This window comes from Hippopotamus amphibius, chromosome 8 (assembly GCF_030028045.1).
Source record: "Hippopotamus amphibius kiboko isolate mHipAmp2 chromosome 8, mHipAmp2.hap2, whole genome shotgun sequence".
Taxonomy (NCBI): domain Eukaryota; kingdom Metazoa; phylum Chordata; class Mammalia; order Artiodactyla; family Hippopotamidae; genus Hippopotamus; species Hippopotamus amphibius.
The window spans coordinates 9,007,525-9,033,271 of record NC_080193.1 but is presented as its reverse complement, the minus strand read 5'-3'; the positions used below and the strand labels follow the sequence as shown (position 1 = coordinate 9,033,271).

General features: G+C 46.0%; 1 protein-coding gene across 7 annotated transcripts in view; it reads left to right on the top strand.

The window, feature by feature from the left end:
• Positions 1-25,747, top strand: part of SART3 (spliceosome associated factor 3, U4/U6 recycling protein) — a 56,205-nt gene that overhangs the window by 18,369 nt on the left and 12,089 nt on the right. For 4 of the 7 annotated variants that reach the window (XR_009055061.1, XM_057744969.1, XM_057744967.1 and 1 more), the window contains exons 7-19: positions 7,094-7,249; positions 7,944-8,082; positions 8,583-8,690; positions 9,380-9,457; positions 9,580-9,638; positions 10,576-10,685; positions 16,385-16,497; positions 17,361-17,437; positions 18,332-18,500; positions 20,157-20,617; positions 21,105-21,257; positions 22,139-22,329; positions 22,987-23,160. Coding sequence is in view for 6 of the 7 variants with exons in the window: in XM_057744969.1 (XP_057600952.1) it covers positions 7,094-7,249; positions 7,944-8,082; positions 8,583-8,690; positions 9,380-9,457; positions 9,580-9,638; positions 10,576-10,685; positions 16,385-16,497; positions 17,361-17,437; positions 18,332-18,500; positions 20,157-20,617; positions 21,105-21,257; positions 22,139-22,329; positions 22,987-23,160 (1,988 nt within the window). In the remaining variant the exon portion in view is untranslated. Of the gene's footprint in view, positions 1-7,093; positions 7,250-7,943; positions 8,083-8,582; positions 8,691-9,379; positions 9,458-9,579; positions 9,639-10,575; positions 10,686-16,384; positions 16,498-17,360; positions 17,438-18,331; positions 18,501-20,156; positions 20,618-21,104; positions 21,258-22,138; positions 22,330-22,986; positions 23,945-25,172; positions 25,321-25,747 lie in introns of those variants that run through there. The other 3 variants (XM_057744971.1, XM_057744970.1, XM_057744968.1) reach the window with 2 other exon arrangements.

Genomic DNA, 25,747 nt, shown 5'->3' with positions numbered 1-25,747 from the left:
TCATCTGCAAAGAGTGACAATTTTACTTCTTCTTTTCCAATTTGGATTCCTTTTATTTCTTTTTCTTCTCTGATTGCTGTGGCTAAAAATTCCAAAACTATGTTGAATAATAGTGGTGAGAGTGGACACCCTTGTCTTGTTCCTGTTCTTAGAGGGAATTCTTCCAGTTTTTCCCCATTGAGAACGATGTTGGCTTTTGGTTTTTCATATATGGCTTTTATTATGTTGAGGTAATTTCCTTCTATGCCCATTTTCTGGAGAGCTTTTATCATAAATGGATGTTGAACTTTGTCAAAAGCTTTTTCTGCATCTATTGAAATGATCATATGGTTTTTATCCTTCAATTTGTTGATATGATGTATCACGTTGATTGATTTGCGTATATTGAAGAATCCTTGCATCCCAGGGATAAACCCCACTTGATCATGGTGTATGATTTTTTTAATGTGCTGTTGCAGTCTGTTAGCTAGTATTTTGTTGAGGATTTTTGCATCTATATTCATCAGTGATATTGGTCTGTAGTTTTCTTTTTTCGTGACATCTTTGCCTGGTTTTGGTATCAGGGTGATGGTAGCCTCGTAGAATGAGTTTGGGAGTGCTCCGCCTTCTGCAATATTTTGGAAGAGTTTGAGAAGGATAGGTGTTAACTCTTCTCGAAATGTTTGATAGAATTCGCCCGTGAATCCATCTGGTCCTGGGCTTTTGTGTGTTGGGAGATTTTTAATCACTGCCTCAATTTCCGTACTTGTGATTGGTCTGTTCATGGTTTCTATTTCTTCCTGGTTCAGTCTTGGAAGATTGTATTTTTCTAAGAATGTATCCATTTCTTGCAGGTTATCCAATTGATTGGCATAGAGTTGCTTGTAGTAGTCTCTCATGATGTTTTGTATTTCTGAGTCCGTTGTGACTTCTCCTTTTTCATTTCTAATTCTGTTGATTTGCATCTTCTCCCTTTTTTTCTTGATGAGTCTGGCTAATGGTTTATCAATTTTGTTAATCTTCTCAAAGAACCAGCTTTTAGTTTTACTTATTTTTCTTATGGTTTCTTTCCTTTCTTTTTCATTTATTTCTGCTCTGATCTTTATGATTTCTTTCCTTCTGCTCACTTTGGGGTTTCTTTGTTCTTTCTCTAGTTGTTTTAGGTGTAAGGTTAGGTTGTTTATTCGATCATTTTCTTGTTTCTTAAGGTAGGACTGTATTGCTGTAAATTTCCCTCTTAGAACTGCTTTTGCTGCATCCCATAGGTTTTGGGTTGTTGTGTTTTCGTTGTCATTTGTTTCTAGATATTTTTTGATTTCCTCTTTGATTTCTGTAGTGATTCCTTGGTTGTTTAAGAGTGAATTGTTTAGCCTCCATGTGTTTGTATTTTTTGCAGTTTTTTTCCTGTAATTGATATCTAGTCTCATGGCGTTGTGGCCTGAGAAGATGCTTGATATGATTTCAGTTTTCTTGAATTTGCTGAGGTTTGATTTGTGACCCAAGATGTGATCTATCCTGGAAAATGTTCCGTGTGCACTTGAGAAGAAAGTGTAGTCTGTCGTTTTTGGATGGAATGTCCTATAAATATCAATTAAGTCGAGATGGTCTAATGTGTCATTTAAAGCTTGTGTGTCCTTATTTATTTTCTGTTTGGATGACCTGTCCATTGATGTAAGTGGGGTGTTCAAGTCTCCCACTATTATTGTGTTACTGTCGATGTCCCCTTTTATAGCTGTTAGCATTTGCCTTATGTATTGAGGTGCTCCTATATTGGGGGCATAGATATTTACCATTGTGATATGTTCTTCTTGAATGGATCCCTTGATCATTATGTAGTGTCCTTCCTTGTCTCTTTTAATAGTCTTTACTTTCAAGTCTAATGTGTCTGATATGAGTATTGCTACTCCAGCTTTCTTTTGGCTTCCATTTGCATGGAATATCTTTTTCCATCCCTTTACTTTCAGTCTATATGTATCCCTTGGTCTGAAGTGGGTTTCTTGTAGGCAGCATATAGAAGGGTCTTGTTTTTGGATCCATTCAGCCAGTCTGTGTCTTTTGGTTGGAGCATTTAATCCATTGACATTTAAAGTGATTATTGACATGTGTGTTCCAATTACCATTTTCTGAATTGTTTTGGGTTTGTATTTGTAGGTGTTTTCCTTTTCTTGTGTTTCCTACTTAGAGAAGTTCCTTTAGCACTTGTTGTAAGGCTGGTTTGGTGGTGCTGAATTCTCTTAACTTTTGCTTGTCTGGAAAGCTTTTGATTTCTCTGTTGAATCTGAATGAGATTCTTGCTGGGTAGAGTATTCTTGGCTGTAGGTTTCTCTCTTTCAGGACTTTCAGTATATCCTGCCACTCCCTTCTGGCCTGCAGAGTTTCTGTAGAAAGGTCAGCTGTTATCCTGATGGGTTTTCCCTTATATGTTGTTTGTTGCTTTTCTCTTGCTGCTTTTAATATTTTTTCTTTGTGTTTAATTGTCCTTAGTTTGATTAATATGTGTCTTGGTGTATTTCTCCTTGGGTTTATTCTGTATGGGACTCTCTGTGCTTCTTGGACTTGGTTAATTATTTCCTTTCCCATGTTGGGGAAGTTTTCCACTCTAACCTCTTCAAATATTTTCTCAGACCCTTTCTTGTTTTCTTCTTCTTCTGGGATGCCTATAATTCGAATGTTGGTACGTTTAAGGTTATCACTGAGGTCTCTGAGACTGTCTTCTAATCTTTTTGTTCTTTTTTCTTTTTCCTGCTCTGTGGCAGTTATTTCCCCCATTCTATCTTCCAACTCACTTATTCGTTCTTCTGCCTCAGTCATTCTGCTGGTTATAGCATCTAGAGTATTTTTAATTTCAGTTATTTTGTTATCCATTGCTGTTTGTTTTTCTGAGTTCTTATGAACTGTTTCTTGTACTTTCTCTATTTTGTTATCGAGATTTTGTATCATTTTTACTATCATAACTCTAAATTCTTTTTCAGGCATTTTTCCTATTTCCTCTTCATTTATTTGGTCTTGTGGGTTTTTTTCCTGCTCCTTTGCCTGCATGGTGTTTCTTTGTTTCCTCATGGTTGTCCAAACTTTTGGGGTTGTTTGTCCTGGCGATAGAGGTGTTTATAGAAGACTGTCCAAGCCTCAGACTAATGTCCAAGTATTGGATTAAACGAATATTAAGTCTAGGAAACACATACATGTATAAGACACACAATTACTGAACCCGTTAGGACATAAGGCTCTAGAAAGACCTGACAGAACCCCAGGGTGCTATCAGATATTCAAAGAGAAACCCAGCAGAAATTGACAACTGAAACAGAACAAATCAGAGACAAAAGCAAAAGCAAACAAACAACAAATAACACCCTACACATACAAACATCAATCCAGAGAGATTTTGTAAGCTAGGATCAAATATAGAAAAGAGCCGGAGTACCACCAGAGAGAATGGAGATTCTCAGAATGTAATTAGACAACTGTACTAAGAACTAAGATAAAGACAAAAGCCTAATATTAAATACCAAGGCAGTGCTTCATCTGGAGAGTAGAGCAAGGAGTCTGAGCAGACCGATAGTGTTGCTTATAAGTATGTTAAGATAAAATAAACTTAAAAAGGCTGGAAGAAAGGGGAACAGAAGAGTGTAATGTGGTTGGAAATATGCAAATAAAAAGAAAGTAATAGAAATGTATAAAAGATAGGGATGAAAGGAAAGTATGAGAGAGATTTTGTCCGTACTACCAAAAACTTAGCGGCTATGTCGGGCTCCTTGCAGCCCTCTCTGGTGTCTGAGGCCATCTGCTGGTGTTCAGCTGGTTCTCTTTGGGAATCACTGCGTCCTTCCGTGCATTCCCAATGCATCTGTGGAGAGGGATGCACTCCACGTCTCTCTACTTCGCCGCCATCTTTTCTCCCCCCAGATTTCCTTTTGAAAACATTTTTTTTTTTTTGACGTGCCTTTTAAAGCCTTTGGCTCATTTTTCTTTTGGTTTGCCTTTTTTCCAGTTGATTTGTGGGAGTCCTGGGTTTTAATCCATACTTTTGTTTGTATGTGTTGCAATTTTTTCCTCTTTTCCATTTTTTTTTGAGGCATCTTTTTTTTAAATTTTTATTATTTATTTATATATATTTATGCTGCGTTGGGTCTTTGTTGCTGCAGGTGGGCTTTCTCTAGTTGTGGTGAGCAGGGGCTACTCTTCATTTCAGTGCAAGGGCTTCTCATTGAGGTGGCTTCTCTTGTTTCGGAGCACAGGCTCTAGGTGCACAAGCTTCATTAGGTGCAGCACATGGGCTCAGTAGTTGTGGTGCATGGGCTTAGTTACTCCGCAGCATGTGGTATCTTCCAGACCAGGGATTGAACCCGTGTCCCCTGCAGTGGCAGGCAGATTCTTAACCACTGTGCCACCAGGGAAGTCCCTGGAGGCATCTTTTGATGACCAGTTCTTAATTTAATCTAATTGGATTTACCATTCTTTCCCTTAGGGTTTGTGCTTAAAAAATCTCTTCATACTCCAAGGATACTAATATACTTAGCTCTGTTTTTCTTCTGAAAGTTTATAGTTTTGTCAAAGTTCATCTTTAGGTTTTCATCTGGAGTGGATCTTTGGGTGTGGTCTGAGGCAGGGTCCAGTTTGGTTTTTCCACATGGAGAAGCAGTTGTTCCAGCGCTGACTTTAGCAATTCCCTCCACCCCTCGCTCACGTGCTTCCCCACGTCTGTCGTGGATTAGCTGTCCATTTCCGTGTGGATCTATTTCTGGGCTCTCTGTTCTGTCCCACTGCTTTATATTACACTATCATAATGATGACAGTTTTATCATTAAATTTTGGTCTTCAGTAGTGTGAGTCCCACCCATGTGGTTCCTCTTCAAGAGGGTCCTGGCATTCTTCAGCTCTTAATACTTCCATTAAATTGAGAATCAACTTTTCAAGTTCTGGAAAAAAAAAAAACAAAAACAAAAAACTTTTTTGGGGGGGTGGCCACGCAACATGCAGGAGCTCAGTTCCCTGACCAGGGATTGAACCCAGGCCCTTGGCAGTGAATGTGGAGTTCTAACCACTGGATTGCCAGGGAATTCCCTTGAGTTTTTGATTGAAATTGCATTGAATCTGTAGATCAATTTGGAGAAGAATTTACATCTTTTAAATATTGAATCTTCCACTCTGTGAACATGGTATAGGCCTCTACTGTTTACGTCTTCTCTTTCTGTGAAGTTTTATACATTTATGAATTTATCCAGTGTCTTGAACACATTTTTAGATATATTTCTAAGCGTTTTTGCTATTATAAATGGTATCTTTTTAAAGATTTTCTTTTCTAGTTGTTTGTTCCAGGTATATAAAGTGTAATTTTTTAATATTAATTTTTTAATCAGACTTGCTCAGTCCTTATTAATGTTAATAATTTATAGATTTGGGGGGATTTTCTGTGTTGATAGTGATACACAATGTTATTTGTAAATGGCATTTGTTCCCCTTTCTTGGTCTTAGAATATTTTATCTTCGTTTACCACTGCTCAGACTTAGGCTTTTGTTTTCTTGTATTTCTTGTCCTTTAGTTGACCCACAAGGCATCGTTATTAAAGCTACATTTTGCAGTCCCAATTTGGTTACATTTACTGCATGCATTTCCCGTTTTCTTTGCTCTTTCTTTTCACATCATAGATCTTTCATCTGGAATCACTTTTCTTTTGCTTAAAGTCTGCCCTTTAGCATCTCCTGCACTGCATATTTGCTTATAACAGATTTTCTCAGTTTTTGTTTGTTTTAAAAGGTCTTTACTTTGGTCTCCCTCTTGAGAGTTAATTTCTCAGAGTATAGAATTCTAGGCTGACAGTTCTGTTCTCTCAGCAGTTAAATATATCTTTCTGGCGTCTGGCTTCTGTTGTGCTGCTCAGAAGTCAGCTGTCTAATTCTTGCTTCTTGGAACAAAATCCTTGTTTGTTCTCTGGCCAATTTTAAGATCTCATTGGTTTGGTTTGATGTCTGGCAATTTCACTGCAGTAGATCCAGGGGTGGATTTCTTTGTATTTATCCTGCTTGAGGTTTGTTGAGCTTCTTGGCTCTGTTTCTGGTATCTTTCATGCCTGGTGAGTGAGAACACAGGCTTTGAGAGCTGGGCTGCCTCAAGTTTGAATTTTAGCTCTAGGCTAGTACTCAGCCTCTTGTGACTTGGTTGCCTTGAATGTAAAATGGGGATAGAAGTGATATCTGCCTCCAGGGATTGTTGTAAAGATCAAATTCTTAGTATTATCTCTTAAACTGGCAAAAGCTTAACCTTCCCTTAGCTTAACCACCTTCAGTTTTTGTCCATAGTATTTGCTTCTTTGCCAGTTTGTTGTTGATTTGCAAGAAGATTTTTTTTAATATTTACTCTAGTGTTTTAAGTTGTTTTCAGGGGCAGTGTGTCTGGGTAACTGATTTGTCATTATTAGTAGACACTGAGCCTCTCCAGTGTTGTCCAAGTTCCGAGCATGTGTGCTCCCGCTCCTTTTTCACGTGTCAGTGATTGGTACTTAATTGTATTTCACAAAGCTTCATTCGTGAAATCCTTAGCCAGTTGAATTTTGTTTTGCCCATCAGCAGAGTGTGGCTGAGGAGAGAACAAGTTGACTAAGAGGATTTTGCCTAAAAAGAATTTTGATTGTATGTCTGTGGATCAGCAAACATTGAGCATAGCCTCCTCCGTCTCCTGCGTGTACCTGTGCTCTGCCAGGAGCCGGTGTTTGGGAAGATGAACCTGCAGTAGCGCAGGGCACCGAGGCACTGCGGTGTGGTTGCGTTCACCCTACTCGCTAGGCCAAGGAAGTGATCTCTGTGTTGGAAGGGTGGCTCGCAGTGATCACTAGCAGAGGTGTTTCTCTTTCATTCAATTCCTGATCGATGGGAGGTTTAAATTCCCCATGGTCTAGGGATGGAGTTTAAATAGGGTTTATGGAGCCTTTGTAACTGTTGCCACGAAGAGGCACTTTGGATTCCCATTCTGCCCATCAGTGTATAGACCCGATGTGGGGAGTGGTGATTCTTATCTTGGTGTGGCCATTCTCACCAAAATTTACCGTGGAGGTGTGTGTGCTTTCTGACCGTGTCACACAGCTCACTCCAACGTCCTTGCCGTTCTCCTCTGTCCCAGTTGCAAGCTGAAGCGCCCAGGCTGGCTGAATATCAAGCATACATCGATTTTGAGATGAAAATGGGTGACCCCGCCCGCATTCAGTTGGTCTTTGAGCGCGCCCTGGTCGAGAACTGCCTTGTTCCGGACTTGTGGATCCGTTACAGTCAGTACCTAGTAAGATGCCCTCCCTGTTCTAATCTCACTTTATTTTTACCGATGTAGGTTCTGTGTAAAGAAACCCAGAAAGAGCACCAGGAGTTGGCTGCGTGCTGCTCCTCGCTGGGCTCGCTGAGGGAGTCTCCTGGTGTATTAGGTTATTTTAAACTGATCACTAACTGTAAAAATAAGTTTTTGCATAGCCTTACTATTGACGATTTTATAACATTAATTTTTCTTTTAATTTTTATTACGGAAAAATGTAAATACATAAATGTAGACAGATTAGTAAAATGAAACAAGTAGCCATCACCCAGCTTCAACACTTAACTAATGGCACTAGTTCCATCTATAATCTTTCTAGTTTCATCTCTTTCCTTATTTCCCTCCCTTCCATATTATTTTGAAGCAAATCCAGAAATCAGATTTTGATGGTAAATATTTGTATATGTGGGTATAAAAGATTTGAATCGGGATCTAAACGAGATCCATATGTTAGGATTGGCTGAGGTCTCTTCAAGTTCTTTGATCTGTAGGTTCCCCTCTCCACCTCTCTCCTCTTCTCCCCCGAAACCCCTTGCAATTTTTTGTGGAAGAAACCAGTCCTGTTAGGAGATGTCTTTGGTTGGCTGGTTGTGCTGGGAATGTCTTGTGGATGGTGAAGTCCTAACGATAAAACTCTCTCTCCCCACCCTGGTGTTCTTTGTCATAGGATCAGCAGCTGAAGGTAAAGGATGTGGTTTTATCTGTGCACAGTCGCGCTGTTAGAAACTGCCCGTGGACAGTTGCCCTGTGGAGCCGGTACCTCTTGGCCATGGAAAGACATGGAGTTGATCATCGAATGATTTCGGGTGCGGATGTTTTTGTGGGAAGATTTCCAAGCTTTTTGTCCCGGGTCAGAAACATGGAGCTTTGCCAAAGTCATTAAGCCAGTGTTCCCCGCGGGGTTACCTTGGGATATTGGGTATTAGTGATGGAAAGGGCTCAGAGTGGGAGATAAAGTAGTTGTCTTTTTGACTTTTTAGAACTTTTTAACTTGTTAACGTTCATTTTGATCGTCCAGGGAGTCATGGTCCTTTCTCCAGCTTTTGTGGCCTGGAGTGCTTTAATGCAGGGCACCTTGTGGGATGAGCCCTTTCCAGAACACAGTGTGTGCACCGCTGCAGTAGCCTTTCCTGTGAACGTTTCTCTCCAGCTCATTTCACTTCGTTGCATCCCATTATTACTAGTACTGTTTTTTAAGCCATATGGTACTTTATAATCAGTAGAGGTTTTTATAATGATCTTGATAACTTTATATTAGCTTCTTTTTTGAATTGTCAACAAATCCTGGCCTTTTTGTCAACTCCAGTGACCTTCGAGAAAGCTCTGAGTGCTGGCTTCATTCAGGCCACTGATTATGTGGAGATCTGGCAGGCATACCTTGATTACCTGAGGAGAAGGGTCGATTTCAAACAAGGTATTGAAGTTCATGGGTTTCATATCAAAACTGAGCTTTTTCTTAACGTGCTTTTTGGTGGGGTATCCCAGTTGTCCACACCTCTCACGATGGGGCAAGTGATGTAGACCAGCCGTTGGTTACGTTTTTCCTGAGGAATTGTAGCTGTTTCAGTGTATAGCAGTCTGTGGGTTGTAAAGGGAGACAGTAACGGTTCTTCCGTTTTATGCTGGCTCCTGTCAACCTCTTTAGTCTCATTTCTCCCATCTCCCCCTCTGGGTATCCTAAATAGTTCCTTAAGTAGGACTGCTGTGTTCATTTTAAATCGTTGACGCTTCATGGGATCCGCTGCCTTCCTCCCCTCCTCCCTCAAAAAAAGAAGAGCAACCAGACCCTCCCTGCCCCGTCCTCGGTCTAACTGGTGTTTGCTTACTCAGGCAGGTGGCTTTTAGCCATTCTGCCGGCTCGGGGAGACCTCCTCTGCTTTGGTCCCACACACAGCGCCCTTGTCACCTTTGTCCTTGTACCGTCTGTGCTGTGCTCTCTTCCTGTGTCTGCCCCCCGCCCCTGTGCGATGTGGGCAGGGACTGGCAGTTTTGTTTCCATGTCCCCAGCATGATGTCAGGGAGTTTCAGAGTAGGATTGAAAAGAACAAACAAGACGTGGCCTGTGGTTTCCTAGAGCCGAACTTGCTCTGCACTTTCTCACAGACTCCAGTAAAGAGCTGGAGGAGCTGCGGTCTGCGTTCTCCCGCGCCTTGGAGTACCTGAAGCAGGAGGTGGAGGAGCGTAAGTGGGGCCCCCTCCTGCCTCGTCCGCTTGTGCTTCCTGCGCTGGTCCGGGTACCTCTGCAGTTCAGGGCTGTTTGCCTCTCAGTTACTTTCTGATTTCTTCTGCTTCTCTTCTCCAAGGTTTCAGCGAGAGCGGAGATCCAAGCTGCCTGATCATGCAGAACTGGGCTCGGATTGAGGTAAATGTTTTTGACACGTGGTCCGTTTCCTCCCCCATCGAGGGACCTTTGTCCTATAGTGTGGCTGAAGCTGAGTCGGGACCCCAGGTGATGGTCCAGGCTCTGCGAGGATTCGTGTGTGTGTACCTTGCTCGACGCACATTCGTTTGTATCTCAGGGAGAGCCCTAGCCCCCAGCTGGAGGGTGCACGGCAGCTGTGTGCACGCCGGGCCCTCAGTCGTGTGTCACCTCCTCCCTTCCTGCTCTGCACCCCCTTGGTGAGCATGCTCCCGGCACGAGCAGTTCGCCAGGCCTCTCACTGTGTGCAGAGGGTGAGGTGGACCCTGTCCCTGTGCTGTCAGTAGTGAGGCTTCATCCAGTGTGGAAGACAGACAGTATCACAGGTGATTAGAGGATATAGTGAGTCGGATGTTATTGCTGGACCGAGGACCCCAGGGTGAGTAGGACGTGGATCCTGCCCTCGATCAGCTCAGAGGCTTGTAAAATTCTCATGCCTTCTCCTCTGAGGGAGCGTCAGGTATCAGGTAGTAGGTAGATGGGATGGCTGTGTTGAAACCATGTTAAAAATGCTGCAGCTGAGGCTCAGAAGTTAAGAGCTGGCATCTGCTCCTTGGTCTGTCTGTCTTTCCCTGCCTTGCCCTTCAAATTAAACACTTACAGTTAAGCTAGATAAAAATGAAAAACCAATGCCTGGCCCCTACTACCGTAAGTGCCTGTGGGCTCCCGAGCATGGCTCTCGGGGTGAGTGTGGACAGACAGCCTGAGGCTGCCGTGCGTATGTGTGCGCCGGGCTGTTACCGTGGGGCGTGGCCTGGGAATGTCCCGGGTGATGCTTTTGGGGTGGAAGGCTTTTAGCCATGAGTACCTGAAATATGTTTTGTATGTCAGCATCGTAAGATCCGTGTCCTTTCCTAACTCATTCTGCTCATGCTTTCAGGCTCGACTGTGCAATAACATGCAGAAAGCCCGGGAGCTCTGGGACAGCATCATGACCAAAGGGAACGCCAAGTATGCCAACATGTGGCTCGAGTATTACAACCTGGAAAGGTAATCGCCCGGGGTGGGGGCGGTGTGTGTCAGGTGTGGCCCAGCTATCAGCCCGCTCCCTTTATCGCCTTGTCTCTCCTTAGTGTCTGGGGATTTATAGGGTGGGGCATAGAGAACCAGACCTAATACTCTGTGCCTGGGCTCTGCTTAAACCCGTGCGTTACTTTCAATTTATTTTGGTTGGTTTGTTTTGATTTTTGGACATGAATGTTTTATTTGACTTTGAGGGAGGTGTTTACTTTTTATATTTGCTTTGTCTGTAAAAGCAGAAAATACTAAAAAGCAAAGAGGAAATATCCCAAGTTTTCTGCAGTGACAGACCTACACGTAACCACCGTTAGTTAATGGTTTGGGTATATTCTTTGAGATTTTCCTATGCTTAAATTTTTAAGAAATGATGATGCAGTTACAGTATATATGTTCTAAACCTCTAAAATCATTGCAATATTTATAACATGGGGAAGATATAAAGAATATGACCAGCTTTTTTTTTTAACTGGAATATAATTGCTTTACAGTGTTGTGTTCGTTTCTGCTGTTCAAGTGAATCAGCTATATGTATACCTATATCCCCATATCCCCTCCCTCTTTGACCTCCCTCCCCCACCCCATCCTGCCCATGTAGGTTGTCACAGAGCACTGAACTGAGCTTCCTGTGCTTTATAGCATGTTCCCGCTAACTATTTGACGCATGGTAGTGTATGTATGTCAATCCCAATCTCCCAATTTGTCTCACCCTCCCTTTCCCTCCCCCATGTCCAAATGTCCGTTCTCTACATGTATGTCTCTAATCCTGCCCTGCAGATAGGTTCATCTGTACCATTTTTCTAGATTCCACGAATATGTGTAAATATATGATAATTTGTTTTTCTCTTTTTGGCTTACTTCACTCTGTTTGACAGTCTCTAGGTCCAACCACATCTCTACAAATGACCCAGTTTCTTTCCTTTTTATAGCTAATATTCCATTGTATATATGTACCACATCTTTATCCATTCATCTGTTGTTGGACATTTAGGTTGTTTCCACGTCCTGGTTATTGTAAATACTGCTGCAGTGAACACTGGGGTACCTGTGTCCTTTTGAATTATGGTTTTCTCATGGTATATGCCCAATAGTGGGATTGCTGGGTCATATGGTATATTTTTAGTTTTTAAGCAACCTCCACGCTGTTCTCCACAGTGGCTATGTCAATTTACATTCCCACCAACAGTGTAAAAGGGTTCCCTTTTCTCCATACCCTCTCCAGCATTTATTGTTTAGATTTTTTGATGATGACCATTCTGACCAGTGTGAGGTGATACCTCATTGTAGTTTTGATTTGCTTTTCTCTAATAAGTAGTGATGTTGAGCATCTTTTCCTGTACCTCTTGGCCATCTGTATGTCTTCTTTGGTGAAATATGTATTTAGGTTTTCCACCCATTTTTTCATTGGATTGTTTATTTTTTTTGATATTGAGCTCCATGAGCTGTTTGTATATTTTGGAGATTAATCCTTTGTCTGTTGCTTCATTTGCAAATATTTTCTCCTTTTCTGAGGGTTATCTTTTTGTCTTGTTTATGGTTTCCTTTGCTGTACAAAAGCTTTTAAGTTTCATTCGGTCCCATTTGTTTAGTTTTGTTTTTATTTTCATTACTCTAGGAGGGGGGGTCAAAAAAGATTTTGCTATGGTTTATGTCTTTTTTTTTTTTAATTTTTAAATTTTTAACTTTTTTGGCTGTGTTGAGTCTTCGTTGCTGTGTGCACTTTATCAAGTTGCAGAGAGCAAGGGCTGCTGTTCATTGTGGTGTGAGGGCTTCTTATTGCGGTGGCTTCTCTTGTTGCAGAGCAAGGGCTCTAGGCACGTGGGCTTCAGTCGTTGCAGCACATGGGCTCAGTAGTTGTGGCTCATGGGCTGTAGAGTGCAGACTCAGTAGTTGTGGTGCAGTGGCTTAGTTGCTCTGCAGCATGTGGGATCTTCCCATACCAGGGCTTGAACCCATGTCCCCTGCATTTGCAGGTGGATTCTTAACCACTGCGCCATCAGGGAAGTCCCAATACCATACTGTCTTGATTACTGTAGCTTTGCAGTATGGTTTGAAGTTGGGGAGCCTGATTCCTTCAGCTCCATTTTTCTTTCTCAAGATTGCTTTGGCTGTTCGGGGTCTTTTGTGTTTCCATACAAGTTGTAAAATTTTTTGTTCTAATTCTGTGAAGAATACCATTGGTAATTTGATAGGGGTTGCACTGAATCTGTAGATTGCTTTGGGTAGTACATTCATTTGCACAATATTGATTCTTCCAGTCCAAGAACATGATATATTTCTGTATCTGTTTGTCATCCTTGATTTCTTTCATCAGTGTTTTATAGTTTTCTGAGTACAAGTCTTTGCCTCCTTAGGTAGGTTTATTCCTACGTATTTTATTCTTTTTGTTGCGATGGTAAATGGGATTATTTCCTTAATTTCTCTTTCTGATTTTTCATTGTTAGTGTATAGGAATGCAAGAGATTTCTGTGCATTAATTTTGTATCCTGCAACTTTACCAAATTCATTGATTAGTTCTAGTAGTTTTCTGGTGGCATCTTTAGGATTTTCTATGTGTAGTATCATGTCATCTGCAGACAGTGACAGTTTTACTACTTCTTTTCCAATTTGTATTCTTTTTATTTTCTCTGATTGCTGTGGCTAGGACTTCCAAAACTATGTTGAAAAAGAGTGGCAAGAGTGGACATCCTTGTCTTGTTCCTGATCTTAATGGAGATGTTTTCGGTTTTTCACCATTGAGGGCAATGTTGGCTGTGGGTTTGTCATATATGGCCTTTATTATGTTGACATAGGTTCCCTCTATGCCCATTTTCTGGAGAGTTTTTATCATAAATGGGTGTTGAATTTTGTCAGAAGCTTTTTCTGCATCTATTGAGATGATCATATGGTTTTTATTCCTTGATTTGTTAATATGGTGTATCACATTGGTTTGCATATGTTGGAGAATCCTCGCTTCCCTGGGGTAAATCCCACTTGATCATAGTGTAAAATTGTTTTAATGTGTTGTTGGATTCTGTTTGCTAGTATTTTGTTGAGGAGTTTTGCATCTGTGTTGATCAGTGATATTGGTCTGTAATTTTTTGTGATATCTTTGGTTTTGGTATCAGGGTGATGGTGGCCTCGTAGAATGAATTTGGGAGGGTTCCTCCCTCTGCAACTTTTTGGAAGAGTTTGAGAAGGATAGGTGGTAGCTCTTCTCTAAATGTTTGATAGGATTCGCCTGTGAAGCCCTCTGGTCCTGGACTTTTGTTTGTTGGAAGATTTTTAATTACAGTTTCAATTTCATTACTTGTGATAGGTCTGTTTATATTTTCTAATTCTTCCTGTTTCAGTCTTGGAAAATTGTACCTTTAATTCAGTATATCTTGGACATTGCATGTCAATACCTTTTTTTTTTTTAAGTTTTATTTATTTATTTATATTTATTTATTCATTGGCTGCCTTGGGTCTTCGTTGCTGTGTGTGGGCTTTTTCTAGTTGTGGTGAGTGGGAGCTAATCTTCATTGCAGTGCGCGGGCTTCTTATTGCAGTGCGCGGGCTTCTTATTGCAGTGGCTTCTCTTGTTGTGGAGCACAGGCTGAAGGTGTGTAGGCTTCAGTAGTTGTGGCTTGTGGGCTCTAGGGCACAGGCTCAGTAGTTGTGATGCACAGGCTCAGTTGCTTTGAGGCATGTGGGATCTTCCCAGACCAGGGATCAAACTGGTGTCCCCTGCATTGGCAGGTGGTTTCTTAATCACTATGCCACCAGGGAAGCCCTTTTTTTTGTTTGTTATGAATATTTTTTTTACCCCCGATTTAAAAAATAATGTGTGCTCAAGTTAAAATAGAACATTTAAAAAATGTGAGATAGAAAGGGAAAGTCTTAAAGTCATTCCCCGGAGATGACTGTTATTAAAGCAGCTTGACCATTCCCCTAGATCAGCAGTTCTCAAATGGTTTGGTCTCAGGCCCTCTTCTGCACTCTTAAAATATGAGGGTGCACCTCCACAGCTTCGGTTTGTGTGAGGTGCGTGTATTAACATTTACCATGTCAGCAAACTCAGCGAGCAAGTACAGAATATTGTTATTCACTTAAAAGTTGCAATAAATTCATTACATTTAATAGAAGTAACATTTTCATGAGAAATGACTGCTTTCCAAACTCCAAAATAATGTAGTGAGAAAGCGGCCTGGTCTTATACTTTTGTCAGAACCTTTAGCCTGGCTCCGTAGCAGACAGCTGGACGCTCCTGTCTGCTTCGGCATCCCCTCTGTTGTGATGTTTTCGTTGAGGAATATGAAGGAAATGTGGCCTCACACAAATAAGAGGTTAGAAGAGAGAAGGGGGTGTTATTCAGATAATTGCGGCTGTTCTTCTTTTACACTACAGCAAAATGTAGCAAGTCGTAGTCAGAGCAGGACTTGAGCAGACCTTTTCCCCACACGTGATTGCCTGACGTGTGTTATGTGTGTAGGAAGTGCTGACTCATTAAGTCCTGCAGCTCTTCCAGATGTGGATGCATTTCATTATCCCATTTGTTCGTATCTGCGCTGATCTTCGTAGAAAAGCCTTACAAGTAGGAAGCTGTCAGACTCACGGTGGCAGATAAAGATTTTCCAAAGTTCTTATTTTCACTTGAAAGCTCCAGTTTTATCACTGTCAGCAAAAACTCGAAATGGTTTTCCTTGAAGTGACAGCCTCACTTCATAAATTTTTGAAAGTGTCTGCCAGATACCCAGGCCTGAATCACCATAGTTCTTGTCACTCAGCTGTTCTCTCAAGTGAACATGATGTCCTGTGAAAAAAAGCCAGTCCAGCTCCCAGCGCAAACAGTAACCGGTTATTTCTTTGCTACAAACATTGTACTTCGGTATAAAGAGGTGCTTGATGTCACACAGAATATTAACAAGATGTGCACCGTCTTGATTTGTGCTGAGTCACTGTGGCTTTTGCGCCATCAGCGCAAATGTCAATACATTGAAAAAGTCTGATTAATGTTTGGTATTATTATGAAAGTCGTTTTGATTTTGCAGAGCTCCTGAAAGGGTCTTGGAGACCCTCGGGTCTGTATGTTGAGAACCACTGCTCTGAATTTTTTTCTTAGTGTCCTAATATATACAATGTTTATGTATATTTACAAAAAATTGGAAAACAGAAATGAGAATGTACTCTCTCATGACTACTGGGATGAACAGAATGTTGTTTGAGATGTGCTGTCCTGGTGAGCAGTGTGTATCTCCACGTCACTGTAAGGAGCTCTGACTCTAGGCCTGAAATCTGATAGTCCCCTGCGTCAGTGGCTCTCCCCTCGAGTGGGACTGTGTCCTAGGATTTCTCTAGGGACTTTATCAAGTCACCCACAGCTCTTGGATCCCCCACATGGGTTGCATGCGTGGATGGAGTAAAGGCAGGATGCCTGGCTGTGGACCACTGTCCCCAGGGGCCTTTTCCACTAGCACCAACTTGCCAAGGGAAGGAGTGGTTTAGAAGAAAGCCTTCATTTTTGAGTAGAGGGGCTCCCTGGCAAAACGAGAAAGCGTGAAAAGTATCAGCACAGAGAGCAGGGCATCTGCTCAGGAGCTGGAGTTGGCGCTGGGCTTTGATATTGTGGTGGTCGCTGTGTGAAGGTGGCCCTCCCTCTGCGCCTTCTGCTTTGTGTGCCAGGGACCCCAACTGTGTGCTTTCTGCCCTAGGGCCCACGGTGACACCCAGCACTGCAGGAAGGCTCTGCACCGGGCTGTCCAGTGCACCAGCGACTACCCAGAGCATGTCTGTGAGGTGTTGCTCACCATGGAGAGGACAGAAGGTGGGGAGCTCGGCGCCCTGCCCTTGGCTTGGGGTCTTCCCGTTTGCCATTTGGTCTCAGGACTGTGGGCTTAAGGACAGACGGTGTTTATAGCGCCAGCCCCTCAAGGGGCCTCTGTGATGAGACCATCATGCAGTGCTTGCCAGTGAGAGGGGGAGTCCTGCAGCCCTTCTGAGACTCTCCTCGTGTGAAGGCCCGTGATGCTGCCCTGGCACAGGCCTCCCAGGGCTCTCTGGTGGGGCTGCCGTGTGCAGCATCCCTGGCTTCCCTCTTCCCACTGGGTACCAGCAGTGCTTCTCCCACCCCACTCCTGACCAGCAGAACCATCTCCAGGCCTTGCCAAGGGTTCCCCGGGGGATCAGGAGAGCCTGTGCTTCAGCACACGGTGACACGTATGCCTCCCTGTGGGTTTCAGCGCCTCAGTGTTCAGTTTGAGTCTGGATTCTGGGTATGAACCCCTTAGAGCTGGGAATAGACACCCAAGCAGCAACAACAGTAAGAAAAACAGTGTTTATGCTCTGAGGAGCTCTTGAAATCTTTCAGCCTTAGTACAGATGTCTTGTACCTTTTGTAGTAGAATGTTTTCATAATCTTTGCCACAGAGAGCCTGTAATAGAACCTATGCTGGTTTTCAAGTCTCTTTTCTAAAAGAGAAGAGATGTTCTAAACCCACCTGGAAGGACTATTTAAGTTCTGAAACTTGAAACCTACACGAATGAAGTCTTCGTAAAATGGAGAGCTGATTCTCCAGTTGTTATTGTTTGATGGAAGAGGTCTCTTCTGGAGGTGTGGGGACATTAAGAAAATTTTATATATCCTTCAAAATCCAAAGACGTGAAAGTTTGCTTCTTCTTCTTCTCAAGGTACTTTAGAAGATTGGGATATAGCCATTCAGAAAACAGAAACTCGACTAGCTCGCGTTAATGAGCAGAGAATTAAGGTAACAATGCTCTTTATTTCAGGTCTTTGAACCTCTGGTAGCAATTTTGACTGTGTTTGGTATGAATGTCCTTTGTCAAAACCTTTGGGGTCAGCATAAGAAGTGTCTTTTACTTGGAGTATTAAGTATGAAATGTTTGAATCAATATTTAAGCCTGTCAGCTTTTTATTTTATTTTTACTTTTTAAAAATTATTTATGTATTTATTTTGGCTGCATTGAGTCTTCATTGCTGTGCAGGGGCTTTCTCTAGTTGTGGCACGTGGGCTTCTCATTGCGGTGGCTTCTCTTGTTGCAGAGCATGGGCTCTAGGCACTTGGGCTTCAGTAGTTGCAGCATGTGGGCTCAGTAGTTGTGGTGCACGGGCTTAGTTTCTCTGCGGCATGTGGGATCTTCCCAGAGCAGGGATCGAACCCATGTCCGCTGCATTGGTAGGAGGATTCTTAACCACTGCGCCACCAGGGAAGTCCTACCTGTCATCTTTTTAGATTTGCTTAAAACTTTACACCCAACAGTAAATACTTCATGTAGTGGGGGAATTTTGGCCCTATAGGTTATTAGAATAGACAAAGAAGCTAAAAAAGGAGCCTTGCGAGTGGAACATGAACACCCTCAAATGAATCAGGGCCCCAGTTTTATAGATTTTCTTTCTTTTGGGAGTCATCCTGGGGGTTCTGTGAGACGTACGGTAGACTTGAGATGCTCTGCTAGGAAGCCTGAAGAGGCTGGGGCTCAGCTGGGGAGACTGGGAGCAGCCCTCCCCTCGTCCTCTCCCTGGTCCTCTCCCTTCTCCCGGGTGGTGACCGTCCGCCCTGTGCTCCCACCTCTTCCATCACGAGCCAGTGGACGTCACATAACCGCTGCATCCAGTGATGCGTTGTATCCCGATTTTCCAGGCTGCAGAGAAGGAAGCAGCCCTCGCCCAGCAAGAGGAAGAAAAGGTTGAACAACGGAAGAGGGCCCGGGCAGAGAAGAAGGCGTTAAAAAAGAAGAAAAAGGCCAGAGGTGCAGACAAGCGCGGAGCGGATGAGGACGACGAGAGGGAGTGGGGCGACGAGGAGGAAGGTAAAGCCTGGAAGGGCTTCCATGGGGAGGCCCGGACCTCCAGGCGGGGCGCAGAACTGCAGACAGCTTGATTCTTGCACCATTTGAGAATTAGTTGCTTGTGAGGTGCCCACCACCCACCTCCCTGCCCCTGCCTACCCTACACGTGGGTGCCCTGTGCCAGACGCCGCCCTGTGGAGACAGCCCTGCCCGTATGCCCCTGGGCGCCACCCCCTGCACTGTGCCTGACGCCACCGCCCCCTTCCTGAGTGGCGCCTCCTCCCGCGTGGGCTCCCACACCCCACCCTGTCCCGTCGCTGCCCCAAGTGTGGACATCCCTCTCTCCTCAGGCCCTGGCACCCTGCACCACCCCTGCAGCCCTGCCCTGCAGCGACACTGGCCTGCCTTGGCCCCGCCTCATGGTTTTGACATGTAGAACTTTCTAGCCAGTGTTTCTTTTAGCCCTGCCATTTCAGGCATGGGCAAGCGTGGGTCACATTTGTTTCAGCAGAGTCGGTCAAGGTAAAGAATTGTCTCTGGACACTAAAGGATGCTAAGCACTTTTCTAGTTCAGAAGTTGTCAGCCAGAGGGACGTAGTAATGGAGTCATCGTTCTGTTGACCAAGCATTTCACCCGCGTCTTTTTGGGGCCTTCAGAAATGACCCTGGGTAGCTCGCTGCCCTTCAGGGCTTCTGGTTTAGAGCGGAAGGCAGACGGGACCTGTGAGCACAGAGACGTGTCACGGGGCCTGGGGGAGAGACAGGTGTGAATCACGGTGGAGGCCCGGGGAAGCACCTGGGGGTCCGCAGCCCGCAGGAGAGACTTCATGGGGAAGCGACGCTGCCCCTCGGCATCGGGGGGAGGAGTGAGTGACTGTCAGGTGAGAAAGAGGGGAAGGGGCCAGCCAGGGTCAGCAAAGCACGGGGCACAGGACAGCCTGGCATTTTCTGTGAGCAACCAGCGTTTGGCTGTGGGCCTGAGGCACGGTGGAGGCCCGGGTGCCGGGGCTGGTTAGGCCGGAGCGGCAGGCAGGCCGGCGGCCCCGTCAGGGCATCTGGAATGCAGCTGCCGTCAGGCTCCATCGGAAGGCAGTGGGGAGTTGATGGAAAAGTCTGGAAGCAGGGGGCCCACACCTGTTGGGTGTCAGTACCGTCTCCCTGGAGGCCGTGGGGAGAGTGGGTTGGAGGAGAATGTTGTGGAAGGACAGGCGACAGCCGTGGACGTGGGTAGGAACTAAGCACTTTGTCCTGCTTCCAGGGGTGGCCCGGGGAGCACATACTTCAGTGTCACCGGAGATGCTTGTTTTGTACATGGTCCCCAGGCTCCCTCGTCCCCTCACGGCCCTGGGCTTTTTAGGGTAGGGGGTCCTTAGGATGTTCCAGCCCAACTTGGAGACCCCCTGACCTCTCACGTGATTAAGCGTGGACCATGAGGACTTATGTTATCACTTGCACCTGAGTTCGTCCCCTCACCGAATGGAACTGGGGCCTGGAAAGGAGTGGGATGAGGCAGGTGGGTGAAGAGAGGCCTGCCAGAGGGCAGGGGGCGTCCGGAGAGGGGCTTGGGCGCACCGGGGGGAAGAGCCGTTTCCCTGCCAGGCGCTTGCCTCGCGCAGCTCACCCACGGGAGGAGACGGTTACGGTTAACGCGTCGTCTTTTCTCCCGACCTCCCACAGAGCAGCCTTACAAGCGCAGGAAGGTGGAGAACAGCATTCCCCCCTCCGGGGAAGCTGCGCCGGGCCTGGCGGCAGACCCGGGCCTCTCCGGGCGCAGCGCCGCCGCGGCCGCCGAGCCGCCCTCTGAGCAGAGGGAGCAGCGGGCGGCCGCCCGGAGGCGGGACGCGGCCAGGGTGCCGCACGACAGCAGCAAGGACGGCGTCACCGTCTTCGTCAGCAACCTGCCCTACGGCCTGGGGGAGCCGGCCGCCGCACTGCGGCCGCTCTTCGAGGCCTGCGGGGACGTGGCCGAGGTCCGCCCCATCTTCAGCAACCGCGGCGACTTCCGGGGCTACTGCTACGTGGAGTTCAAAGAGGAGGCGGCGGCCGCGCGCGCGCTGGGGCTGGACCGGCAGAGCGTCGAGGGGCGGCCGATGTTCGTCTCCCCCTGCGTGGACAAGAGCAAGCACCCGGACTTCAAGGTTGGTGTGTGCGGAGAGGCGCGCCTTTCCGTAGGGCTGCGGCGGGGCCGACTGAGCACTTCTGTCCTGCAGCACCTCGCATTGAGAATACACGTGCACCATCTGTTATGAACGCAGCTTTCGTGTTACCTGGGTGCGTGCTGAGCTGGCTCGCTGAGGTCTCAGCTGCAGGTGGCTCACTTCCAGCTGGTGTTCGTTGACAGGTGGTGGTGAAGTTAGGAATTGCGTGACGGCTGCTTGCCGTTGGGTGGTCAGGAGGGATGAGGGACTGCGCCAGGTGGTGTGAGTGTCACCTCACTGGGTCCTCACCCGGACTCTGAGAAGAGTGGCTCTCATTCTTGCCATTTTACAGAGGTCAGTGCAGCCTTTGAGAAGGGCCAGTTAACGGTTGCCGGCACCCAGGGCAGGCTCTGGGCTCTGGCCGGGCCCGTGGACAAGGCCTGACCCTGCGGCATGGTCGTGATCTCCTCTCCCGCTCCTCCTGTAGGTGTTCAGGTACAGCACTGCCCTGGAGAAACACAAGCTGTTTGTCTCGGGCCTGCCGTTCTCCTGCACCAAAGAAGAACTGGAAGACATCTGCAAGGCCCACGGCACTGTGAAGGACATCCGGCTGGTCACCAACCGGGCTGGCAAACCCAAGGTCAGTGCCCTCCCAGAGCCCGGGCAAACCTCTGTTCAGAGATTACTTGGTTCTAGAGTGGCTAAGAAACAGACAAGGAATTAACAGAAGGATAGGTGTGCTAGGCTCTCTTTCCGTTTGGAGTCAGATTAGCCTGTATGTGGCTAGTTGTGCTAAAAAGAACAGGGTGTTTGAAGAAAAACTACCACGAATTAGCAGGGGCTCCAGTGTGGCCCCAGGCTGTGGGGCCTTGGGGTAGGCACCCCTCTTCTTCGCAGTCTCCTCCCTCCTGCCTGGACCCCTCTTTTCACTAGGCCTCTGGCCATCTCCCCGAGTCCCTGCAGTGGCGTCCCCTTACCACGTCCTCCCCGCTGGTCCTCTCGACCTCTTGTGAAATCTTTGACCATGTTTTGAGTAGTTGTTTAAGAAGAGTTTGGCTTTAAAAAAAAAAGAGACTGATTCTAAACCCCAAAAAAAAAAAAAAAAGTTTGGTTGACTTCTCAACCCGCCTCCCTTTTATCCAGGGTGATCGAGAGTTGAAGAATTTGAAATAAGGGCAGCCCCGAAGGTGCAGGGACATCGGGGCTCACCTGTGTCCAGGCCTCCTCATCTGTTTGCTAGATTTATGTTGGTCCCTCTGTCTTCTTTCTTTCTTTCTTTCTTTCTTTCTTTGGCTGGAGCAAGCAGAAGATGCACTGAACTTAAAGTTACCTGAAGATACAGTCAGCTGCAGAAATAGGGAGACTAGGGCTGTGAAACAAATCTATAGACAGAGGATGGCGGTGGTGGGGAAGGGAACCCAAGGGTGGGGGACCTGCCCTGAACCAGCCTCTGGACCTGAGGGAGGAGGTTGTGTCCTGGCCCTGCAGCGCTGACCGGCCCGGGCTTTTACAAACTTCCAGGGCCTGGCCTACGTGGAGTACGAAAACGAATCCCAGGCATCTCAGGCTGTCCTGAAGATGGACGGCATGACTATCAAAGAGAACGTCATCAAAGTGGCCATCAGCAACCCGCCTCAGAGGAAGGTTCCAGAGAAGCCAGAGGCCAGGAAAGCTGCAGGGGGCACCATGGTGCCGCGGCAGATCTACGGAGCGTAAGTGTTGTGTGCTCGGTGGGGCAGACTCCCTCCTGGCAGGCACCACGGTGACCGAGTTTCCCGTCAGTGCAGCGAGGTCACAAGGAAGGGCCGGGCCTGCCGTGCCGGGGGCGCGCACCCTTGTTCCTGGGGCAGCGTGTCCGCAGCAAGGCCACGCTGAGGGCCAGCCTGGAGCTGGGACCCTCCCTCGCGCTCGCCGGTTTACAGGGGTGGTTTTTTTTTTTTTTTTTTGACAGTGATTACTTTAAAGTCCCCTTTGGCAGGTGAGTCCCTACCGCAGGCTCCAAGCCTGACAGCCTGTGCTGGCCGTGCTGATGGAGCGCTCCAGCTGTCGTCCAGACAGACGCTCTCTGCCCCGCCATAGGCTGAGGCAGCAGGGTCACAGGGTTACTCGGTGAGGGCTGTACAGTCTCAGCCGTTTCACCCACCTGTGTGTGACTGTGTTGCACAGGCGTGGCCCTGGCCAGAAGTGTGGAAAAGGCAAAGTCTGTTAAAGTGATTTTTACCTACTAGCGAAAGTCAGGGAGAATAGGGCTCATCTTACCCTCCTTGCTTTTTGTTCTTCACCTCTTACTTTGGGTTAATCTCAGACGGTTCTGGCTTGTTGTCATGAAGTGTTGCCTCAGAACACCTGTGCATTATTTGCTCTTCCAGGCGGGGGAAGGGGAGGACCCAGCTCTCTCTGCTGCCTCGCGCCCTGCAGCGCCCGAGCGCCACCGCGGCCCAGGCTGAGAACGGCCCTGCGCCACCGCCGGCAGGCGCCACCCCAGCGGCCACCGAGGCGCCCAAGATGTCCAATGCCGATTTTGCCAAGTTGCTTCTGAGAAAGTGAGTGGGACTGTGAGAGAAGGGAAATGCCTTACTTGATGCTGGCCAGGAAGACGCCCGGTACCCAGCTGGGCCCTGGCAGTGCAGGGCCCGGTGTAGAGCCTGTGGCCACATGCTTCCCCTGGTTTAGGCAGGACGGGAAGAGGGTGTCCAAGGAAAGAGGCTTTAAGTGCTCCCTCACATTGAGGGCAAGAGGATGAAGGTGATCACTCCACAGGCTGGGCGCACGGTGTAGTTTCCTAAGATATTTTTGTGTCTTAAAGAGTGAGAAACAGAAGTGAAACTCAGACACACCGTTCTGAGACCCACTTGTCCAAATATTTTTGGCCAGCTCTGGTCCCTTTTTATAAGACACTTCCCTTACACCCTGCACAGCACATGTGCCCGTCACTCTTTTAATTTTTAAAAGACAAAATGGCAGATGCTAGTCATTCACCAGAATGGCCTATTTTAGTAAAGGGGTGGGGACAGGGGACATCCCATAGAAAACATCTGATGGGCTTTTGTTCACGGGGGCTGTGCGTTTTTATATTACGCATTTGTAAATGACACGTCAACCCATTGTTCTGTTTCCTAAAAGCAAAATATTTGTGACATTTGATTTGTATGGGAATTCTGTGCACCATCTGCTGTGGACCATTTTTTTTGCCTAGTGACTAGTGAACTGTGTTCTTTGTCTAAATATTGAGTTTCAGCCCTTTGGTTTTGTTTAAATACCATGTCAAGTGCAAGCTTCCATTCTCCCCATTTAGCTTTGTTTATTAAACTGAAGTTCTCTTAAAAACTTCTTGTCAAAAGGCACTCATGTGCATTCAGATACGTGTTTTGAAATGGGTGTACCTTGCTTTACCTAACAGATGTGTAAATAGAGCTTTTGTAAGTCAAATCCTATTGTCACTTTGATTTGAATCATTTCGGCTGATATTTTCAGTTTTAAACTTCAGTTTACAGCAGCTTGGTGCTTGCAGCTTTCAAGCTTTTTTACCCACATCTTTTACCAGGTGTTGATAGCTTTGAACGTGACATTGCCAGTTCAGTAGGGAAACTGACTTCATAAAAACACTCTGGGGGAGAAGATTGGAATTCTTTTCCTGTGTGATGAAAATCAGCTCATTTATCTGTTCCTAAAGGTTTTATGCATCAAACTTTCCTGTTTTTTAGCTTAACATTTTTAAAGAACAACTTGAAGCAGGTCAGTAGACAGAAGAGTAAACTAAGCCCCGTGTGCCTGTCACCGAGCTTCTGCAGCTCGCAGCCCCTCTTCACCTCCCTCCCCTCCCCGTGTTGAGAGGGACAGCCCAGACCTCGTAGTGCTCTCCCAGTAATATTGTAGCACGTATCTCTAAGGACTTAAAGGCCATGGCCTTTATCATTTCTAGAAACGTTAGCAGTAATACCTTAATGTTGTCAACCATCCAGGCAAATTTCCTTTCCTGTTGTTTTGTAAATAAGGTTTTTAATCGATAGGTTCTCTGTACCTCATCTTTATCTTTTGCCAGAACACCTGTTGTAGGTGTTTTTGAATTCAAGCAGCCAGAAGAACCTGCATTCTCTGGGATGGCCAGCCATCCACATCCCTGCAGAGGCCCGTTCCGTGGGTGAGAGGCTGTGAGTCAGTCGGAGACCAAGGGGCCACTAGCCTTTTCTTATCAGCCCAGGTCACGTGGTGCTAGCTGTTTACGGTTTTGTTTTCTTGCGGTTGCCAACCCTCTGATCTTGCTTCATCCTCTCAAATGTCCACAGGGGCTTTTTACAGAGGCGGACCTCTCAGACTTGAGCAGGACCCGATTTAGGCGCAGGGTGTTGACTGTTCTAGGAATAGATTTTCAGGAACCTAGGAGTGGGTTTTTGTTGTCCCTGGGGGAGAAACTGGTGGTAAATAGATACATGAAAAACCATCTCAGTGACTCGAGTCTTAGTGCAAGATCACTGATGACGTGCCTGTCAGCATAACCAGCCAGTTCTGTCGTTTTCTTGTTGAAATTACTGTCTTGGATCTGTGTTTCTCCCAGAACAGTGTAAAGAATATGGCTAAAGTTCTGAGAGGATCCCTCCTTCATCCTTAGGACAGATGGGAACATCTCTTGAAAAAGGTAGCAGAGCCTCAGGCATTTATGTAACAAAATACTTTATTAGTAATTTGTTAAAATAATACCCTTCACATAGCTAAAGTGCAAATTTCCTTCTCTAGTACAAAGCAAGCACTTCGATCAGGCTTCCTTGGTGTACTTATGAGGAAAAAGACCATAGAAGAGTTAAGGTGTAAGAAACACCTTATTGGCAGCATACAGATACAAAAATATTTTTATCAAGGTTTGCGTACTTATCACTTGGGGACATTTCATACATCTTTTCACTTACTAATCTTTCAGAAGACTACTCTGTGCTGACTATACAATTAAATGACTGCATAAACACTTAACTGCATCCGAATAGCATCCTCGTTACCATCAGGGCCCGAACGCTCAGCCAACACTCGGTGGATGTTCACTGTCACTCAGACACCAGCAGAGCGCCTACAGTGTCAGACATCACCGGCTCGGTCACTGGAAAAGGGAGCCGGTGGTCTCCAGCCGTTCAGGCTAAA